This window comes from Amphiura filiformis, chromosome 9 (genome assembly GCF_039555335.1).
Source record: "Amphiura filiformis chromosome 9, Afil_fr2py, whole genome shotgun sequence".
Taxonomy (NCBI): Eukaryota; Metazoa; Echinodermata; class Ophiuroidea; order Amphilepidida; family Amphiuridae; genus Amphiura; species Amphiura filiformis.
Genome location: NC_092636.1, coordinates 59847655 through 59869254, shown reverse-complemented (window position 1 = coordinate 59869254; position 21600 = coordinate 59847655). Strand labels below are relative to the sequence as shown.

The 21600-nt window shown below is 37.4% G+C and overlaps 3 protein-coding genes across 6 annotated transcripts in view; all 3 read right to left on the bottom strand.

The window, feature by feature from the left end:
* Positions 1–5320: 5320 nt before the first annotated feature.
* Positions 5321–9612, bottom strand: LOC140161237 (melatonin receptor type 1B-like). The gene has a single exon (XM_072184695.1). It carries the CDS (start codon positions 6875–6877, stop codon positions 5780–5782), a length of 1098 nt encoding a protein of 365 aa, XP_072040796.1. The 5' UTR covers positions 6878–9612; the 3' UTR covers positions 5321–5779.
* A 1388-nt stretch (positions 9613–11000) lies between these two features.
* On the bottom strand, positions 11001–14188 carry LOC140161238 (leucine-rich repeat serine/threonine-protein kinase 1-like). The gene is made up of 5 exons (XM_072184696.1): positions 13312–14188; positions 12505–12828; positions 11856–12032; positions 11454–11574; positions 11001–11123 (listed from the first exon to the last, which is right to left on the bottom strand). Exons 1-4 carry the CDS (start codon positions 13780–13782, stop codon positions 11554–11556), a joined length of 993 nt encoding a protein of 330 aa, XP_072040797.1. The 5' UTR covers positions 13783–14188; the 3' UTR covers positions 11001–11123; positions 11454–11553.
* Positions 14187–21600, bottom strand: part of LOC140161236 (leucine-rich repeat serine/threonine-protein kinase 1-like) — a 25114-nt gene continuing 17700 nt past the window's right edge. The window contains exons 12-19 of one of the 4 annotated variants that reach the window (XM_072184691.1): positions 21269–21412; positions 20069–20230; positions 19604–19861; positions 19114–19303; positions 18291–18567; positions 15963–16175; positions 15303–15505; positions 14187–14344 (exon numbers count right to left, since the gene is read on the bottom strand). In XM_072184691.1, coding sequence (XP_072040792.1) covers positions 14187–14344; positions 15303–15505; positions 15963–16175; positions 18291–18567; positions 19114–19303; positions 19604–19861; positions 20069–20230; positions 21269–21412 — 1605 coding nt within the window. Of the gene's footprint in view, positions 14345–15302; positions 15506–15962; positions 16176–18290; positions 18568–19113; positions 19304–19603; positions 19862–20068; positions 20234–21268; positions 21413–21600 lie in introns of all 4 variants that reach the window. The other 3 variants (XM_072184692.1, XM_072184693.1, XM_072184694.1) reach the window with 3 other exon arrangements.

Genomic DNA, 21600 nt, shown 5'->3' with positions numbered 1-21600 from the left:
AGCAGGAAATTGGCACAAACAAAAAGGGTAAAATGTCATTAAAATGACTAAAAGTGGGACAAAAAATTGACAAATGGGGACAAATATTTGGCTTCCCCACCCCACTAGTACACATACTAAATTCTTGGCTACGCTACTGTTGAGAATGAATAATTTTGATTCATCAGTACACATGGTACATGAACGTAACCTGTTTCTATTTTGGGAGTCAGTGTGAGAATGATATATTCTCATATATTATGGTGGACCATGTTACATTTTGTACACATAGAAAGCAAGTTTGAACCTCGTGAGTTGTCTTATGTTAATAATAACATAATATTTAGATAATATTTAGTTGAATTACTAAAATACAAACAATATACATGTAATACAAGCAAGTAAATGGTAATTCAGGAAAAACCTAGACTTGTAAGTCCAAAGATACAGTGATTTTCTTTCCATTTGCATCAGTGTACTTCGGTTATCAACTTATCATGGTTATATTTATAAATGCGCTTTTATAAATACACAAGTGACTCATGGGCACGACATACCAAGACCAGCAAGCGTGACCAAATCCTCATGCACTGACCACTATACAGAAAAGGATAGGAACTCTGTAGATAAATATCATCAAATTAAAGTGTTAATTGAATAGCAAATTTATTACACATGGAGGGATTCCGAGTTTGTAATATGTTATCAAAAACAACATTTTGAAAGTATTTGACGCCGGAAAAAATATTCAACGACGGAAAGTTAACAATATAATCACAAAGTTGAACAAAATAGACAATTTTGCTGCACAGTTGTCTTATGTAATTCCACCGCGGAGGTGGTCACGTGCGTATTTATAAAAGCGCATTTATAAATATAACCGAAGTACACTGTACATAACATATTTCATATATAAAAGAGAATACAAAAAATAAATACAAAATTAAATAGATACAGGGGATACTCAACTAAATCAAATGAAACCAACAGGAAAAGCAAAAGCTCAAAGCGTGCAAAAAATAATGCAAGTACAAGCTGCACTAGCCTCCTCTGAACACAGTCAAAATTCCAACATACAATTTTTTTTTTTTTTATAATCATATTCAACAAAATCTACTTATCATCGAGTACAATGAATTATAGACAACATGTTCAACAAATAATTGTATGTAGAAAATTATGCTAATCATGTTACAGATATTCACACAGACAACCCGTCACACACACCCTGCACCCAAAACCACACGTACCAATCAAATATACATCTAGACCTACATGATGAACATCAAAATAATTGTTTAGCTGACACATGCATAATAAAAGTAATAAAACTTTTTTTTCAAATGTTCTTTACAAAGATTCTTAGAAAAAGAAAGAGCATTTGCAGAGAAGACAGATATAGAGAGTTTGTTCCACAAAAGAGGAAAGAATATGTGCGAAGACAGAATTCAGAAATACATTTGCGGGAGAGGTCCAATGAAGATACCTATCCTTGTTTACTACAGATGGAAGAGAGTACTCAAGAACGGAAGGAGGTTAATAAGTTTGAAACAAAATATTAACTTAAACAACTCATTGACTCAACTCAAATTCAGTCAATCTTGACTCATAGGTCAAGTCAGATGAAGACATCTTGCTAGACATCAACACTTTTGATATTGATATCTTCTTTTGACTCCTTTCCAATCTGTCCAAAAGATATTTCTGGTACGGGATTCAAACATCCGTAACAGTAAGTTGAGGGAGGATAAGGGTTATTTTGGTCATGTTTTACTACCCAACACTGCACAACCGACCATTATTCTGACGTTTCATGTAAATGTATAATTAACGTATTCGCCTGTCAAAGACCATTTTTTAGATTGTTTAACGGCTTTGACACCTAAACGATCCGCGCGTACATCGCTTGCCCGTGAAGAACTAGCCCCTTTTAGGCGTTTATTTAGCATGATATTCACCTCGGAATGCAAGCGGCCTCTCCGGTAACATAAAGCACGTTTCAATAAAATAACATAACCCTCTCTAAAATTGCGATTAGTTGCCGCGTACAAAACGCTGTTAATGCAACTATTAGTGTGAGCCAAGGCAATGGAAAGAATAAAGAACCATTGTGGCCAAGTACCTTTAAAGTCAAAGATAACTATCGTAGTATACGGACTCCACATCAACATGAACAACGCCCATATAGTTCCTATGGACTTCAACAAGCGCATATCTGTTGTTTTGATCCGGCTGTGGTGGCGATCTGATTTTGATAAATTCTTCAAGCGCTCTTTGCTTCTCTTAGCAAAAAAGAAAATTCGCACGTAGCAGTAGCTACCAATAAACATAGGTATTGAAAATCCGAATGTTATTAAATACAAAGTGTATCCATAATTTGTCGTGTAATCGTAAGCACAGTACAACGCTTTTGTGTCAAAAACATGTCTTCCCCATCCAAGAACATTTGGGAGATCCAGTATGAAGCACATACCCCATAGTGAAGCCACTATGAATGGTATTGTTTTGCGGTTGTAGATCTTGTGGTAGGTTAAACGGTGACAAATCGCTATGTACCTGTTTAAAGATATGGCCGCAATGTTCCACATAGAGCAGGTACAGCTATCATACCCTACAATAATAATCATTATAAAATTTCAAACGTTTTAAAACGTTTACAATTTTATAATGGTTATTATTGCGAACTTGGAATCAATTATTGTGAACTTGGAATCAATTTATGAAAATAAATTAATTCCAAGTTCACATAGCTATCTTGATCGTTTTTCAAAGGGCATACATATGTATCCATGATTTTCATTTCATCTGAATTGTTAATTATATATATAAATATTTGAAATCAATCTTTAGTGTTAATGTTTGTTGTTGTTGTTTTTTTTTTTTTTGGGGCATCTTTTCAAAAGAAGAAGAAATTTTGGGAGAATCGGAAGATTCAACCGAATTTCTACGCATACCCCTTTTCTTAAAGTTTATGACGGTAATAATCCTGCAAATTTAATAAAAAACACATTTAACCCAAGATCACTCAAGTATACATAACAATACACCGTTTTGTGAGTCAAAACAAGTTAACCATTTATTTTTATGACAATATGATTGGACAATGCTTTTACATAATTATACATCGCAAATAAAGAATAACTACCAACAACTGACATCAGTTAAGATCGCATTTACAACAGCTACTTATCCCAATCTGCTCCGATCCAATCTAACAGAACTGTCACTGTATTATAAATCAGAGCTCAGTTTGTCAAATATAAAGTCTTTATTTGGGATGACTGCGCACTTTGGCGTAATCTACGATCTTCGTCTGCTCAGCGACTGAATGATGCTCTGCTGTGAGAGCATCAACTGCATATTTTCTTCACTGTCTCATAAAACTACAGGACTGCCGAGTAATTAATATCTACTAGTTTATAGAAAAATTCCATTCTAGAAACATTATCCCATATTCTATAATACAACATAACATAACATAACATAACCATGATAACATAACATAACATAACATAACATAACATAACATAACATAACATAACATAACAATAAGGATCTATATAGAGCCTAACCTGCAAGATCTAGGCGCTTAAGGGTTCGAATAGCAACGTTTACACAGTATTTTTGTGGGGCATGAGAGCACGTCAGACACGTCTGATGTGCTCTCAGGTCCCACAAAAAATAGTATGCAAACTTTGCTGTCCGATTCCTTAACATATTTATAACTACAACAAGAAACTATAAACCAAAAACATCTAATTAAAACTACTTATGATAAAAAATACCAAAAGCTGAGCAGAAAATCCTCACAGCAAAAAGGCCTAGGTATGTTTTGAGTTTCTTTTTCGATGGTATGAGATCCACAGATATGAATATGAAGGAGTATTATTACCAAGAACTATGTTTGCTTTTGGGAACGTAACCAGTAACGTAGCCAGGGCGAGCCCCAGGGAGCCTAGCAGGAAATTGGCACAAACAAAAAGGGTAAAATGTCATTAAAATGACTAAAAGTGGGACAAAAAATTGACAAATGGGGACAAATATTTGGCTTCCCACCCCACTAGTACACATACTAAATTCTTGGCTACGCTACTGTTGAGAATGAATAATTTTGATTCATCAGTACACATGGTACATGAACGTAACCTGTTTCTATTTTGGGAGTCAGTGTGAGAATGATATATTCTCATATATTATGGTGGACCATGTTACATTTTGTACACATAGAAAGCAAGTTTGAACCTCGTGAGTTGTCTTATGTTAATAATAACATAATATTTAGATAATATTTAGTTGAATTACTAAAATACAAACAATATACATGTAATACAAGCAAGTAAATGGTAATTCAGGAAAAACCTAGACTTGTAAGTCCAAAGATACAGTGATTTTCTTTCCATTTGCATCAGTGTACTTCGGTTATCAACTTATCATGGTTATATTTATAAATGCGCTTTTATAAATACACAAGTGACTCATGGGCACGACATACCAAGACCAGCAAGCGTGACCAAATCCTCATGCACTGACCACTATACAGAAAAGGATAGGAACTCTGTAGATAAATATCATCAAATTAAAGTGTTAATTGAATAGCAAATTTATTACACATGGAGGGATTCCGAGTTTGTAATATGTTATCAAAAACAACATTTTGAAAGTATTTGACGCCGGAAAAAATATTCAACGACGGAAAGGTTAACAATATAATCACAAAGTTGAACAAAATAGACAATTTTGCTGCACAGTTGTCTTATGTAATTCCACCGCGGAGGTGGTCACGTGCGTATTTATAAAAGCGCATTTATAAATATAACCGAAGTACACTGTACATAACATATTTCATATATAAAAGAGAATACAAAAAATAAATACAAAATTAAATAGATACAGGGGATACTCAACAAAATCAAATGAAACCAACAGGAAAAGCAAAAGCTCAAAGCGTGCAAAAAATAATGCAAGTACAAGCTGCACTAGCCTCCTCTGAACACAGTCAAAATTCCAACATACAATTTTTTAAAGAGAGAAAATCATATTCAACAAAATCTACTTATCATCGAGTACAATGAATTATAGACAACATGTTCAACAAATAATTGTATGTAGAAAATTATGCTAATCATGTTACAGATATTCACACAGACAACCCGTCACACACACCCTGCACCCAAAACCACACGTACCAATCAAATATACATCTAGACCTACATGATGAACATCAAAATAATTGTTTAGCTGACACATGCATAATAAAAGTAATAAAACTTTTTTTCAAATGTTCTTTACAAAGATTCTTAGAAAAAGAAAGAGCATTTGCAGAGAAGACAGATATAGAGAGTTTGTTCCACAATAGAGGAAAGAATATGTGCGAAGACAGAATTCAGAAATACATTTGCGGGAGAGGTCCAATGAAGATACCTATCCTTGTTTACTACAGATGGAAGAGAGTACTCAAGAACGGAAGGAGGTTAATAAGTTTGAAACAAAATATTAACTTAAACAACTCATTGACTCAACTCAAATTCAGTCAATCTTGACTCATAGGTCAAGTCAGATGAAGACATCTTGCTAGACATCAACACTTTTGATATTGATATCTTCTTTTGACTCCTTTCCAATCTGTCCAAAAGATATTTCTGGTACGGGATTCAAACATCCGTAACAGTAAGTTGAGGAGGATAAGGGTTATTTTGGTCATGTTTTACTACCCAACACTGCACAACCGACCATTATTCTGACGTTTCATGTAAATGTATAATTAACGTATTCGCCTGTCAAAGACCATTTTTTAGATTGTTTAACGGCTTTGACACCCTAAACGATCCGCGCGTACATCGCTTGCCCGTGAAGAACTAGCCCCTTTTAGGCGTTTATTTAGCATGATATTCACCTCGGAATGCAAGCGGCCTCTCCGGTAACATAAAGCACGTTTCAATAAAATAACATAACCCTCTCTAAAATTGCGATTAGTTGCCGCGTACAAAACGCTGTTAATGCAACTATTAGTGTGAGCCAAGGCAATGGAAAGAATAAAGAACCATTGTGGCCAAGTACCTTTAAAGTCAAAGATAACTATCGTAGTATACGGACTCCACATCAACATGAACAACGCCCATATAGTTCCTATGGACTTCAACAAGCGCATATCTGTTGTTTTGATCCGGCTGTGGTGGCGATCTGATTTTGATAAATTCTTCAAGCGCTCTTTGCTTCTCTTAAAAAAAAAGAAAATTCGCACGTAGCAGTAGCTACCAATAAACATAGGTATTGAAAATCCGAATGTTATTAAATACAAAGTGTATCCATAATTTGTCGTGTAATCGTAAGCACAGTACAACGCTTTTGTGTCAAAAACATGTCTTCCCCATCCAAGAACATTTGGGAGATCCAGTATGAAGCACAGACCCCATAGTGAAGCCACTATGAATGGTATTGTTTTGCGGTTGTAGATCTTGTGGTAGGTTAAACGGTGACAAATCGCTATGTACCTGTTTAAAGATATGGCCGCAATGTTCCACATAGAGCAGGTACAGCTGATGATACAAAGAGCACCAATGGTGCCACAAATCATCGGATACCTTATGAGGAAGTCGCCATTAAGTACCCCAACGACTGAAAACGGATTAATAATGGCTGAGACGCACAGATCAGCAATTGCTAAATTACCAACGAAGACGTTGCTGAGAACGCGGAGTCTTTTGTGTACAAAAAGTGCACCCAACACTAGGAGGTTTCCAACGGTGCCCAGAAATGACGCAGAAATGGTTACTAGAAGATACCCGATGAACAACGGGTTGGTAGTAGAGGAAGGTGTTAGCTCTGAATCTATGTACAAACTTCCCACGTCAGTTGACACTTCTATTGATCTTGGATTTGATGATGTCAAATTCATCATGAGCTGAAGTTTTGAGAAGTCTCCGTACACATTTCAGAAAATGCAATAGACAGTTTGGTACAGTGTTCTAATTAATGATACATGAAACTATGACAACATGGTCACGGTAAATTTACACGTAACAAGTAATTCTTCGATTGACGACGAATTAGGTAGCAGAAATGTGGCGAATTAGGTAGCAGAAATGTGACTGTCCTTGCATTCAACATGTTCAAGTCCACTAATACTGCTTGTGATTAAATATAAAAATAAGATTATTAGACGAGCTTCTGTCGCGAACAATCTTGAAATGATCAATTATAGTCCGTTCAGACGTTTTGCTTTGTACACTAGCCGCAAAAACATTGTGGTAAAACATGCACATGTTTCCTAAACCTGACAAATGTCAGTGACGAATAGCTTGATAAATTGAGTACTAGCAACCTCACGTCGAGTTGGTTCCCTGGTTTGATTTATGCGATTCTATTCTATCTAATGGTTGCCAACCGAACATTGCTCGACTGCGATTGTCACATCAACGATCTAGGGTATTAACGAGATGTATTGATACACGTGCATTGGTGGCAAATGTGGGATGACATCAGCACATTCACTTCCTAATGTCCCTATCGGAATCTCATAAATATTCAATCCTCCGTCCTCACTTTTATGCAAGACCTAAGACTTTTAAATTCATGAGGTATTTGTTTTTCATTATAAACTAATACATATATACATTACATTTATATACCGCGCTTATTCACAGCTCAAAGCGCATTACAAACTAGTGCACAAGGCATGAATTGAATAGACCAAACAAAAAGTTAATAGAAAACTTGCATGTGAAAAGGTGAGGTTTTAAAGAGTTTTCAAAGAAGGTGCTTTACTTCTCTGATGGCAATGAGGGTGTTCCAAAAACGTGAACCTGAAGAAAGTATTGTCATTAAATGACCGGCATGTGATCAACGTGGGGTGTGAGTAGGATAATGACTTTTTTGTATACCATGTATACTGTGTAAACAATGTCATCCGAAAAAAAGGTGACGAAGAGCAACAACATTGAAAATATTTCTAAATATTGTCTAAAGTGTAATTATGGAAACATTTGGGCCTCGTAACTTCTAAATAGTTGGTCTTAAGTATATAAAAGTATACACTGTACATATGCTAAAAAAATGCTAATTTGTGGAGAAAATCCAAAAAAACAGTTGGCCCAAATTCTTTAGGACTACGTAACAAAAAAATCTGGCGTAAAAAAAAATTATTAATTTTTCAAAACTAGATAAAAATTGTTATTAATTTTTTTTTGATTGCCGACAAATTATAGGAGTACTTTCCATCATGCTCTTTTGTATCAGAGTCTTTCATCAAACATTTTCAATGTCTACAGGATTTAAGAGTGCGTGGAAACTTGGATTTGGAAGTTTTGTCACCAGCGAATACTACAGGAGTCGTTAAAGGTACATCAAAAACACGTACGATTAATATAGAAGCTGATAGTATAAGTATAAGAATACCACAATCCTGACGGATTTGATGCCAGAATTTAGACAGAAATAATTATACTCAAAATATCGGTTAATTTTGGTTTATACCGAATTTGGATTTAGAGACCGGCACCAATCAATAATTCAAAAGTTTTATCTCTCATTAAAGAAGGATTTCGTGATCCTAGCATTTCTCTTTTTATGACATTTTTCAGTAGATATCCACGAAAAAGGCTTATTTCCAAAATTTCAGTTTATTCCGAGTTTGCATTTCCGAGTTATGCATGATTATGTGTATTACACTGCTCCATAGAGGCCACTGTTGCAATTTCGTTCTGATCGAAATTCAAATTTGACGATATTTTCGCTAAACGAATTAATCTGCAAGAAATTGTTGGTACATATATATTATGTAACTAGAGGTTTCCAGTGGTATGAAAATCTCAACTTTTATGAGAAAAGTGGGGTGATGAGGCTGTGGATCGCAAAATGCCCTTTTAATCCACTCTTACAATGTCCTCAGTTTTGAGATCAGAATGTGGCTAATCTAACGCTTGAAAGGTTCAAGAGCTAACTCTGTGGATCGAACATGTCTAATGACGTAGTACAAAGATTTATAGCCAGCTGTGCAAAAGCGGTGGAAACACAGACTACTAAAGACCATTCACACCCAGTCAAAGTGTCCGTGTTTTGTATGCTGTAAATTCTCGCATATTCATAAGGGCCGAATCGTGCCTTGTCTAACAATCACGCCAGCGTTGCGTGCATTCGCGCATACGCCAAAGAGCTTTGCATGTCTTCGCGTTTACGCGAAAGACCGTAAAAGTACGAGGTACATGCGTAGCTGTTTCGCCTGTCGCATTTCATGGAACAATCGGAACTCAGTATCGGATGATGCTGAGACTTTGACTGTTTGGAAATGGTCTGTTACATACTGCAGTTACTGTCCGTTTTCCTATACACAATACACAGTGCTCTCACCATTGACGCGTGACCTCTACAAATGATGTATGTTGGGAGAATGGACTTGCCTAGTTAGCATCACTGTGTGAAAAATAACCAGCCAATATTTTATTTATTCTCCAAAACTTCTAGCAAATATATTTCTCTAACATGACCTAAAATTACAGCTAGGTTAGATGTTCAGAAATGGTCGCACTTTTGTAAAATATGAGTGAGGGCAAGGCATAGCTAGCCAACTCCCCGTGTTAATTGAATGGAGATTTGACCGAAAATATTGGTATCGGACCGCTCACTTCTGAAGGATGCCACAAAAAACGGTAAAAGCTACATTTAAATTATTCTAAATAGGTTCTAGAAAATAAAGTTTTGTAACATGTCCTAAATTTTTAGCTAATTTAGATGTTTGGAGAGGGTCGCACTTTTGTGTTTTAGGAAGGATATGTAAACGACAGATAACACCAAAAATATGAAGAAATTATTTCCAAACCGTGTTAAGTCAACAATCATTATGTTGCTCATTTTGAAGAATGCTGGTTAACAAAAAGCAGGTCTTTGTCTCATTTCGTGAACAATGGTACACATACCATTGTTTCCTTTCGTTTCCTTTATAATCGGTTACCCAACTGAAGCTATAATACCAGCTTTATTGCGATGTCGCACATTGAAAACAGACACTTGTGCACAACCAGAGAAGATCTGATTTAATCAGTTGAGCTGCTTCAATGAGTGTTATCTTGGTTTAATAGCTTTTAATGGGGTTTAAGTCCTGCAAAGGTCGAGATGAATTCTACTGTAGACATGACTGCATCATGATCTTTTTCGCCCATGGGTGGATATACTCAATAGTACATGACTTTTACATTCATTTGTTTTGCTATTAACCGAAGTTCTATCGTACGGTTTACAGATATCCATACGCACGTGATAACATGAATTTGTACTTATAAAGTGCTTATAAAGGTTATTGTGTCCATCACCAGTTATTAGTCATGTCTGACAGCATCGAGTCGTGAGATGACAGTAAGATCATTGGCTACTTCGATTTCCTTCCTTCCCCACTGCTCCCACAGCATGAGATTGTGACAAAATGGTCCACCCCGGTCTTTGACATTTTGGCACTCTAATACGCGATCACCGCCTAGCTGAAGCAACTGAGTCGTGTGTACTTTGGTTGTAATTTTGGCTTCAAATACCGCCAACACCTCCCCAAACTTGTCTTCTTTATCATTACCTACGTAAACAGCTAGAATATCTCCTTGGCTTCGTCCAACCCAAATGGTGTCTTCAACAGTCAAGATAGAGGTGACTTTGGCGCGTTTGACGTCTACCTCTATTACGGGCAGATCTGCATTTGACAGAGAGTCCCCAGGACGTTGCTGACTATTGCCACATGAGAAAGTGTTTGCTAAGCCACGGGTAGCTGCATCGTAGCGTACAATATCATGAGAATCTTGTACGTAACACCATACACTGCCATTTGCATAGCAAAGCCCTCTCACATCATTACTAGCAACACCTTCCTTATCATGCTCATCTAACAACACGGGGATCACTATGGCATCGAACAACCCATCGGACAGATTGAAGACGCGAAGATTATTTCCACAACTGATCCAAATTTCGTTTCTGTCCTTTGCTGGTGTGATACATCGGCATGGGGCTGGCTCGATGCTGATCGTTAAGGTTTTGATGTGAATCCATTTCGAAATTGGTTCATCTTTTGAGGTTTGATGTTTGAAGATAGCAATTTTGCCATCATCCATGCCAACAAACAGATTGCCATACTTATGGCCAGGTAGGCGCTGTTGTTGTGGCATCTGTACATAGAAAATAGCATAAACAAATCAAAGGTTGATTACATCTCATGTATATATATAGTAGCAGAGTAGCATTGGTCCTCTTCCTTCTGTTCCTCCTCTTCATCTACAACCTGATCATAATTGACTACCATCGTAGTCATCATCAGCATTATCATCATCATCATATAATTAATACCATTGTCATCGCTATTGTCGTCACGTCGAGAAAGAACGTTTGGCAATTTGAACAATCTTACATCGTTATTCTATTTCAGAATATTTATTTGAAAATTGGCAAAGGTTTCACTAACAAATGATATTTGTTGCGCTTTTCAATTTCTCCCTTACCAATGCGCTTCTTGGTTTCTCATCCTTATGGTAATAGAGTGAGGAAGGTTTGGACGAAAGCCTTAACTGGTTGCGAAGAACAAGTTTGCCAGCTACTAGATTATGTCTGGATAATCAGTTTCTGAAAGAAACAAAATGCAAACTTCATGTCAACAAGAGCATTCTTTTAGTAGTGGTTTTGTTAGAAAAGTCCTATCGAACCATGGGACCATTTTGCTCTATGGAATGTGTAACCGCAGCATAGGATTTAGGATTTATAAGGCATATTGATCTCCATTGCTGTGTTGAATTTCAGACAAAAATATAGGCCTACATGATAAATATAATTCCACAGACTAGTAAACATATTTTATTTATCAAAAGTGATAAATAATAAGATTATTATGAATGTCGTCTACATACCGACGTCCCCACGACGTGTGTCCTGTCAAAGGCGCATGCGCATAGTACTTGGTCGATTTCTTCTTGGTCTGCAACCTTGATAACTTTGCCGTTTATGTCTCCTGTAGCCACGTCACGTTCTATAACCTGGCCATCGTGGTTCCAGATATACACAAAGTACTTATTATCGGTATCATTCTATTCAAAAAGTGAAGTGATGACACGATTTAAGAAAGATAATGAAAATATAAAATTGATTTTAACCAATACATAAAATCAATACCATCCAAGGAAATCAAAGGGAGATAGATCGATCACACACTTCGTCTCCCTCAGAATAAACCACTTTATACAATACTTTATCAGCAAAGCATGCTTTACAAAAGAGTACGAGTGAAGCTTTTCTCTGATCACGTCTAATTTTCACCTCAAGAGGCCAGAAAGATGGTCCAAGATGGAGCTTACTGGAAAAAAGTCGCTCCCTACTTCTTCATTAACGACAGAGAGATAGAGATGGAATCGTATAAGTTAATACGAATAAAATTTAAAAATAAATGATTTTAAATCTACATGTACAATGTACTATGTAAAAAGACGAATAGAGTAAAATAAGATCTGGAGAATCTGATCTATTCTCAATGGCAGAATCAACAAGATAATGTTTCTATACCTGATCATCACAGTTTGTGTACAAAACAGCAGTTGATTCACTCTGCAACGCCATACGTCTTCGCAGACACATGAAACTGAGGTCTTGCATGGTATCTATTACCGCTTTCCCACTCGGTCTATCGTCAGGATTTTCTCTCCAGCACTCCTCCATTAAGCCTTCAACATTAGGCAACTGTGGTCGCATGGAGTAGTTGAAATACTTAAAATCCGGTCTGGAACCTGATGTGACTTGCGATATAGTAGCAAGATACGTTTCATCTTGGAATGGTATTGTTCCACTTATCAAGTGATATAGAAATATGGCATACGAAAACCAATCGATCTGGGGAGTTAGAAAAGTGGGTGTAAGAAGACAAATATAAAGTTAAACTAGTTTCAGTAGTATTATAACAGTAGAGTTGCTGGTGTTTAAACGTGAAAAATATATTTTGACCTTTAAGATTAAGTTTGGATCAATTAAGGGATATAATAGCAATGTTTGGACAGTATTTGTGTGGGACATGAGAGGACATCAGACACATCAAGTTGCATTCTGAATACGAGGAATGTCCTTCTGATATCAAATAATTTTTAACTTGATATTGATAATTTGCCATAAAATTGGCATTATATCGCGAATTCACAAAATCAAAATTATTTGATATCAGAACATTCCTCGTGCAATTTAGTGTGTCTGATGTGCTCTCAGGTCTCACAAAAATTACTGTGCAACCGTTGCTATCCGATTCCTTAACAACACGGACGACTATGGACAGCAACGCTAATACTGCAGACTGTTACGCATTATTATTGCCACTTTCAATACCTTTTCATCAAAAGCTAGGCCTTTAATGATCTCCGGTGCACAGAACACATTACGTCCAACGTCCCCGCGAACTCCTCCTACATCCATTTCATGCGATATTCCATAATCAGCCAACTTGATATTGATTGGAGAACGAATGTCAGTGGAGAACAGCAACACATTGTTGGTCTTGATATCTGCGTGAATAACACCTGCACTATGAAGATAGCTTATCACCGAAGCTAATTGGTATGCAATCTTGAATGATAACTTTCGCGGGAGAACGGATTCATGGACAACCTCGCCTGCAACGAATTCTCGAATTCGTTGCTTGTATACGTCACTTATATATGATGCCAAATCTCCAGAGGGTAAAAGCTCCATAGCGAATGCAAGTCGCTTAATCGATACCCCAACCAACTCCAGAACACAAGGATGGTTGAGTTTGGCCATCATGCGCACTTCATACCGTAGTCTTGGAAAGGCACCCATAACCGAATGCAAGGCCGTTTGAATTCCTGAACCGGGTTGAGGCAAAGTCGAAGATGTTGCAATTGGAGAAGGCACGGGGCCTGTTTCATCTCCTATCAATAAGTCAGAGGAAGATGTCGGCGACGAAGAGGATGAAGGGGACTGGCTTTGCGGTTGATGTTGTAACCGTCTGCGGAGCAACGTTTTAACGGCAATAGTTTGCCCACGATATCGTGCGGTATACACTTCACCAAAACTACCTTTGCCGATTCTGACCGGATCCAGTATCAACTCTTTGTCGTTCAAGTGCTCTACCGCAAGATCTGTCAAGAACAAATCAGGAGCAAGGGTTTTCGCTGGAACCGTATCACTTGGATGCTTTGGGCAGACAACGAATTCCCGACCTTCGATGCATGTTGCCCTGATCAACTCTTCCAACGTAAAAAGGTGGTATCTTTGGTCTTCGGGATCTGTTGATGACCTTCTTCATCAGAAGTATTGTTTTGGAAATTCTGGACGCACACTGGACATGGAATGTATCGTATAACACGTGGCCTACCATCCAGTCTATTTTTGGTTAGACCTGCAAATATATCAACCATAGCAAATTCAACTTAAACATAAACAATGAGATTTATAAAGCGCCTTTTACACAAACACGACGCGGATTCACATAAGGAAAGATAGAAAAATTGCAGTAAAATATAGAAGAAGGAAAAATAAAAAGATGCGATTTAATCAATCAATCATTCCAAAGGCGGAGGCATCAATAGGAAATCCCGGGAAATAGCCAATATCTTAGGACGTGGGACATCAATAATATCAGCGGAGTCTTTACAAAGAGTGTAGTAGTCACCCTAATATAGCTAGAAATTAAAAAAAAGATAGAAAGCCGTGTGTGCTTGAACGAGAGTCTTGAATTGGATTCTTTCGGCAACAGGCAACCAGAGAAGAGAAGAGACTGGAGGAGAGGGATGTTTGAGTGCGTTTGTGTTGTCTGAAAATAAGTCGAGCAGATTTAGTTTGCAAAAGCTGAAGCGGGGTGAAATTTACATCTTCTTCTAAATCAGGAAAACCATTCGTGAGTTTTTAAAACCGCTATTTAACATTGGAAAATACAATACGATGCTACGAACCATGAGAATCTCTTCCACATGCATCATTGCTGAATGGAAATGGGCTATTCCAGTTGAAATCCATAAACTCCCTATGGAAGGCATGACCTTAATCTTCCACACAGTGAGTATGAATTTTTAAGTGGAGTTACCAGAATGGGTAGCTCCATTTTGAGTCTGCACCCCACCTTGTGTGGTAGTGTAAGGGCATATTTTTCACAGGGGTGCAGAGCCCATTACTATGAATCCCGTTTGAGCAGTTTGTGAAACAAAAGGATTTATACAGGCTGTATCAGAATGAATGGTACCCGTCAGTTCTGACACTTATTAAAAAACTGCTTCTTACCGTCCTCTCGCAATCAGTGGAAGCTGTGGGGATACCAGTAATTTTGATACAGCCTGTATCCGATAACCATTCTAATTTACCTGGATACCATTCTTTCAACAACTTTTCAATGTGGTCGACGATAAATCCCAATGGAGAAAACAAGTTGTCCTTGCTCAGTAAAATGATACGCAAACTTGGATCATTGAAAATCTGCATAGGCTCGATCTTAATTTCACCATCGTCATGGCGGATGAATAGTCCTTCTTGACTAACGCAAGGCAGAATGTGTTCTAGTTGAATCCTGATAACGAAAATATGATTTTTTTGTTGTTGATATGGTCATGGGAAGCGGTGGTCACTGGATTAGAATTAGGATTAGGTTTAGGATAAGGGGTGGCATTAAAAGATCCAGCAAACCCAGAACGTTATTAAAAACATTAAATGGATTCTATTTTGGTTTGGTAAAAAACGTTTTAATAACATTTTAATAATGTTGTCGAAATGTTATCATAAAAATGCTTTGCAAACATTTGTTGCCAAATATTTCGACATTTAAATAACAGTCTGTTAGAATAATTTGCAATAAGTTTTCCAGAAAATGTTTTGGAATATTATAAAAACGTTTTATAATCTTTATACACCTTTATATAACACGACATTTGAACTTTTTCTGGTCACCTTTCCTAACCTAACCTAATGTCGAAAACGTTTTGTGTTTGCTGTTGATTGGAGTTTGTGTTGAGATTTATTTATTTTACCTGAATTGATTCAAATCTTGTTGTTTGATAGAGACCAATAGCCGTGCCACAAGACGACTCCAGAATCCTGGTGGTGTGTAAGCCATCTGGTACCACCTCATCAGTTTGTGTTTGTATGGGTTGTCTCCAATAGTCTCAATCCAAGGGCGTCCATAAGGAAGAGCAGACGGTATAATGTACTTACGAGGTTCGTTTAAAGAACAGGATTCTCGGCTAGTAAAAATAAATACGAATTTTACTGTTCCGATGGAATATGTAAGAAAGACATATACAAACGAAATACTTTGTACAAGGAAGCATCATCTCACACTTCAATGAAACACAATATTAGACAATACCACAAAGGGAGGTAAATGCCCACCCAGTAAATTAAACTTGCCCAATGCTACAAAATGTCCACCTAATTTATTTCCCCCACGACAAATGGGCACCATAATAATTACATCAAAACAGTTTTATGATGTCAAATACTAGTATTCATATGGTATAATATGGTTATTTGGAGGGCATTGTGAAAATTCTAAATTGTTCACAATGCCCGACATATTACCGATGCAAAGTTATTAACCTCATTCATAACCGTCACTTTGATCTCTTCACTTTACAGAATAACACAAATTTGGCTAAAAAATTTACCTCTTCCCATTCCAAAAATCGATCAGGCTAAAACAGGAAGACCAATAACAAAAGTGCGTATCAAAATCTGTGCAAATATGGTAGCGCGCAATCCAAATGCGGCAGCCAGCGCTCGCGCAGTTTGTTTGACGCGCAATATGGCGCTCGCGGAGGTAACCAATATTTATTTTCGAACAATTAAGCATTTTGCGGTGAATTGTGAGATATTCATAACCTCATTAATAAACGCGATGCGTGCGATCCAATTAAATTTAGTTATTTGTGAAAACGCGAACGCAAATCGAGGTCATTAATATCTCACAATTGACCGCAAAATGCGTAATTGTTCCAAAGACGCACACAATTGACCGGCGTTTGCGTGTTGTTGTGCGTCGAACAAACTGCGCGCGCGCTGGCTGCCGTATTTGGATTGCGCGCTACCATATTTGCACAGACTGTGATACGCACTTTTGTTATTGGTCGTCATGTTTTAGCCTGATCGATTTTTGTAAAGGAAAGATGTAAAAATCATCTATTTTTATAAACTTTTGAGCAAAATTTCATGTTATTTTGTAAGGTGAAGAGATTAAAGTGACGAAAGATGAATGAGGTTAATAACTTTACATCGAATAATATATCGGCATTGTGAAAAATCTAAACATTTTGCTTTGGACCTCGGAATATCCTCGGGGCTACGCCCTCGGGATATTCCTCGGTTCCAAAGGCAAAATGTTTAGATTTTCACAATGCCTCCAAATAACCGATGCGCAGTTATTAACCTCTAATTGATGACCTCGATTTGCGTTCGCGTTTTCAAAAATAACTAGATGTGATTGGATCGCACGCATCGCGTTTATTAATGAGTCTCCGCATATGTGCGTCCCAATCAAATTGCTCGTTAGATGATAATATACGCACACCGGCGCGGAGGTTATTGATATCCAACAATGACGTCCGCGAGTGACGTAGCGAGGAATTACTTACGCTTGTGCGTATACCATACATACGTTGCGCCGGAACACTTGACTCGCACGCAACTACCGTAGTTGCACATGGCGTGATTGCGCGTAATTGGTAAGTCCGTTTTAGGCCTGGTCGATTTTTTTGAAGGGCGAAATATAAGTTGTGATTAAAATTGTTTATTTCAACAAATTTCAGAGAATAAAATCTTGAGATGTGGTTGAGTGTTGAGTTATAAATGACGATTCGGTTAATAACTTTGCATCCGTTATGTCAGGCATTGTAAAAATCTAAACATTTTGCTTTGGACCTCGAAATAACCCTCGGGGCTGCGCACTTCGGGATATTCTTCAGTTCCACAGGCAAAATGTTTAGATTTTTCGCAATGCCCTCCAAAAAACTGATGCGCAGTTATTTACCTATAAATAAAGAAGATTTATTTACCATGGTCACAGTCATGAGGATAACCTAGTCTGGGCTATTTTGTCCTGGATTTGTTAAAATTCGTAATTGTCTTGAAAACGGGGCCTGGACTTGGATCAGGACTTCCAAAGCGCTTACCGCTGCGGCAAGCGGCATGACGTATCAACCAATGACAAGCCTTGAGTATGTCCGTTTGTCTGCAATGCGTCATGACAGTATGAAACCATAATAAGGCTCAAGATACCTGACTTTCTTCAGTTGGATATCTAGATAGGGCAGGAATTGCAGTTGGGTTCAAGATTGGGCTCAAGATTGCTTTGATAGTCTTACCAGGATTTGATTGTGGACAGTGTAATTTCAAATCTAGCCAATAATTGTAGATACTCCTTGAAATTGTGTTCTCCAAATCCGGATGCTACAGAGAGTCGTCTGAGTTGTGATTCTGTGACAATTCCCTGGTGTTCATTGATATCGCTGTTCTTGAGTCGGACTACTTTTACCAATGTGTTTGATAACCAAACAGGGTCCAGGAAATAGAGTCTTGTAAGCTTGTACGTATAGTCTTGTATATGGATCAAAGTACCGCAATCTTGAAGGTATTCTACGACTAAAAATAATAAGTTTAAGATCATGACATAATTATTATATTAAATTGTATCACAGGTCAAAATGTGACACATGTTGAGATATATATTCATTTACATTTGATTTCAACAGTTGGTTCGTATCAAACCACTTTGGGGTCCTAAAGTAGGACTAGATACCAAAATATTTAAGCATTTACGATTTGCTAGAAGACGGTTTACCATATTTACGTGCACCAGTTGCGGTTTACGCCATCAAATTCTTTTGAAATTCTGTCACGGCGAATGAATCACAAACTCTAAATTCTAAATTAGTGATCAAAGAATAAACGGAATAGTTACGGAATACTCTCCGCGCTGTCCGTTGGTTCCGTTAGTTACAACGAGTTCTCTCTTAGTCTCTTTTACGGACAGCGCGGAGGGTATTCCGTAACGGTACCGAACAAACGATACTAACAGACCAGGTAAATACTCCAACTACTGAAGGTGAAGTAAATACTATTGTGTCTAAATCGGATAAACAATCTTTTGCCTCTTTTTAAATATCAAATTTATAATTACGGATTTACCTTGTTCAACTTCCTTCGTAGTCTCAATGAAATTCCCTGACATTCTTTCAATAATGGCTGCCAATTCGGCTTCAGTTAAGAACGGTTTGGGACTTACTGGTACACCATCTTGTGCATGCTGCCGCTGTACTGGTAAATTCTCTTGTGCATGCGACAGTTGCTCTTTCAAGTGTATAAACGATCTCGGGACCTAAACAATTTTGTCAAAGTACGAATACTAATATCAAGCATTGAACTTTTACATAATCATTAACAAAACAATATTTACTTAATATCGAGATCGTCATTGATACTTTCTTGGCAATACTTCACAAATAATACTTCTGTGGTGCTATTATGCATCACTAGGACTTCACACAGATGATTAGTTCAAAATATCCTATTTCTGATGGTTGCAGCTACGCTGGATTCATCTTCCAGGTTTCCAAGAATAATCACATATAACTTTAAAATGACAAACTTGCCTAAAATGAGCAACATTCGTATTTACCTCTCTGCCCAACATGATGTACCTATGGGGACCCTTCATATAAGTCATGGTAGTTGCATGGTTGTATATCATCCGCTTGAGATCTATAATGCCCTCTGAACTCACTGGTCTGGCGTCAACCTCAACAAACGTGAAATCGGTGTCTTGAAACTTGCGCGAGAAAGCTGCGATAGATTCTGTTACGATTTGTTGTCTGTTGTGTTTGTATCTATCGATATGGGTTCCTACTGCTATGATTGGACTTAAAGGTGCCCTTGCCTGAATGAAATAAAATTCATATGTGTGTCAATCATCTTACAAGAATTCATTCATCATGTTCATACAATGCTTGGAAATGTAGAAGAAACTGAATATGCACATCTGCGTTACGGCTACTGACTCATAATTGTTGAAACGATATGTTACAATAGATTCATAATCAAGCAATATTTCTTTGTTACGACCCAGTTGCATTCATAAGATTACCTTGATGTTCAAAACATGGGGTTCAAGTTTCTCCATGCTTTCATCGTCACGCTTGGTCATATCCCAAACGAGTAAATAGATAGTGTGTGGCGTCAAGAAAGCTTGATGGATGACAAGATATTCATCACTGCCTTTCAAATCCCATATTGTGAACTGAATATCCTGCTGAGTTAGAAATATATATAGATGTCAGTGAAATCGTAGTCTGCAGATTGGCCACATAATGTTAAGTTATACTCTGGGCTCCCAACCTTATTTGGATCGCGACTCTAATAATGTTGGAACACTCACGACCCGATATCAAATGTCCTACATTATTCCTACATGGAGCTCATGATTCTATGGGTCGCGTTCCACTGGTTGGGATAGGACATAAGTTCTCATTTTACTCCACAAAGGAAAGGAGAAACCGCAGCCAGGTTCTCGGATTGTCCGGTTTTATGTACTTTTACTTTTTTTTTAATTTATGGTTCTCCATGATGAATTTATGGAGCTTAAGTGTCGGGCTATTAAGCTACTTAGTATGTCAACTCAGACAAAAGCAATTATACGTATCAAGGATGGGTAAGTTACATATTCCTTGAGTAAATACCAGCTTATATTTGACTATCTACATTGTTGCTACCAATACAAGTAATAAACACTTTAAAAAAAGTAGGTTCCCCTTTACATTTTACCGTATATCTTCAAAGCGTTATTATGCAATTGAAATGGGTGGGTTAGTACACGTCATTAGGTGTATCATACCAACACTGACCGATCAGTTGTTGCTGAATAGTGTCCTTTGGCCTCCCACCTCTTGGTTGTCTTTCACGTCATCAGTTTGTGAACTTTACTCGCAATTTCCTAATTGCGTTTTGGCTGACGTTCATTGTACGGGCAACTTCTTTGACCGAAGTAGTAGCCTGCGAGAGGCCAATAGCAATCATCCTTTTCTGGATGAATAGTGTAGGCTTTGTAGACGAGACAAATTCTTACATAAACACGTGGATATCATTACTTCGTACATGTGAATACAGCGTCAGGCAGTAAAAGTTACACTGCCTGATCATCCTCCGTCAAAGAACACACGTTTTTGCCCATTTTGAAATGGGCCTTCTTTCAGTCAGTGTTGATGTGATATGTCTGATGAACTATACACAGACCCATTTCAATCGCAACATGGGTTCTGAAGATATAAGGATATAGAGGGGAACTTACTTTTCTTGGAGTGTTTATAATTCTCTTAATTACCACTTTCTTGTCGAAGTTCAAAGAGGCTTTGGAAACAACGTTTACTCCCAAGTCCGATTGTGGCCACTCAATGCCTGTCAAGCTGCACAGTAACTCAGTTTTGCCAGTTTGCTGCAAAAGAAGGTACATATACCCAGCAAACACAAAAATGTTCATAAAACATTTATTCAAAACGTTTTAATAAATTATCATACGTTTTTAAAACGTTATTGTAAAATATTCTGGGCTTACATTTTTGCAAAAAAATGTCAACAGTTAAATAACATTCTGTGAGAACGTTTTGCATCACGTTTTCAAAA

Excerpts from the sequence above, each read along its gene's own strand:
- LOC140161238 (XM_072184696.1), bottom strand. The coding sequence starts at position 13,782 with ATGGGTGCCTTTCCAAGACTACGGTATGAAGTGCGCATGATGGCCAAA. Across the intron at positions 12,829-13,311 it reads GCCTAGCTTTTGATGAAAAG|ATCGATTGGTTTTCGTATGC; the intron begins GTATTGAAAGTG and ends CTAACTCCCCAG. Across the intron at positions 12,033-12,504 it reads ACACAAACTGTGATGATCAG|AATGATACCGATAATAAGTA; the intron begins GTATAGAAACAT and ends CTTTTTGAATAG.
- LOC140161237 (XM_072184695.1), bottom strand. The coding sequence starts at position 6,877 with ATGATGAATTTGACATCATCAAATCCAAGATCAATAGAAGTGTCAACT.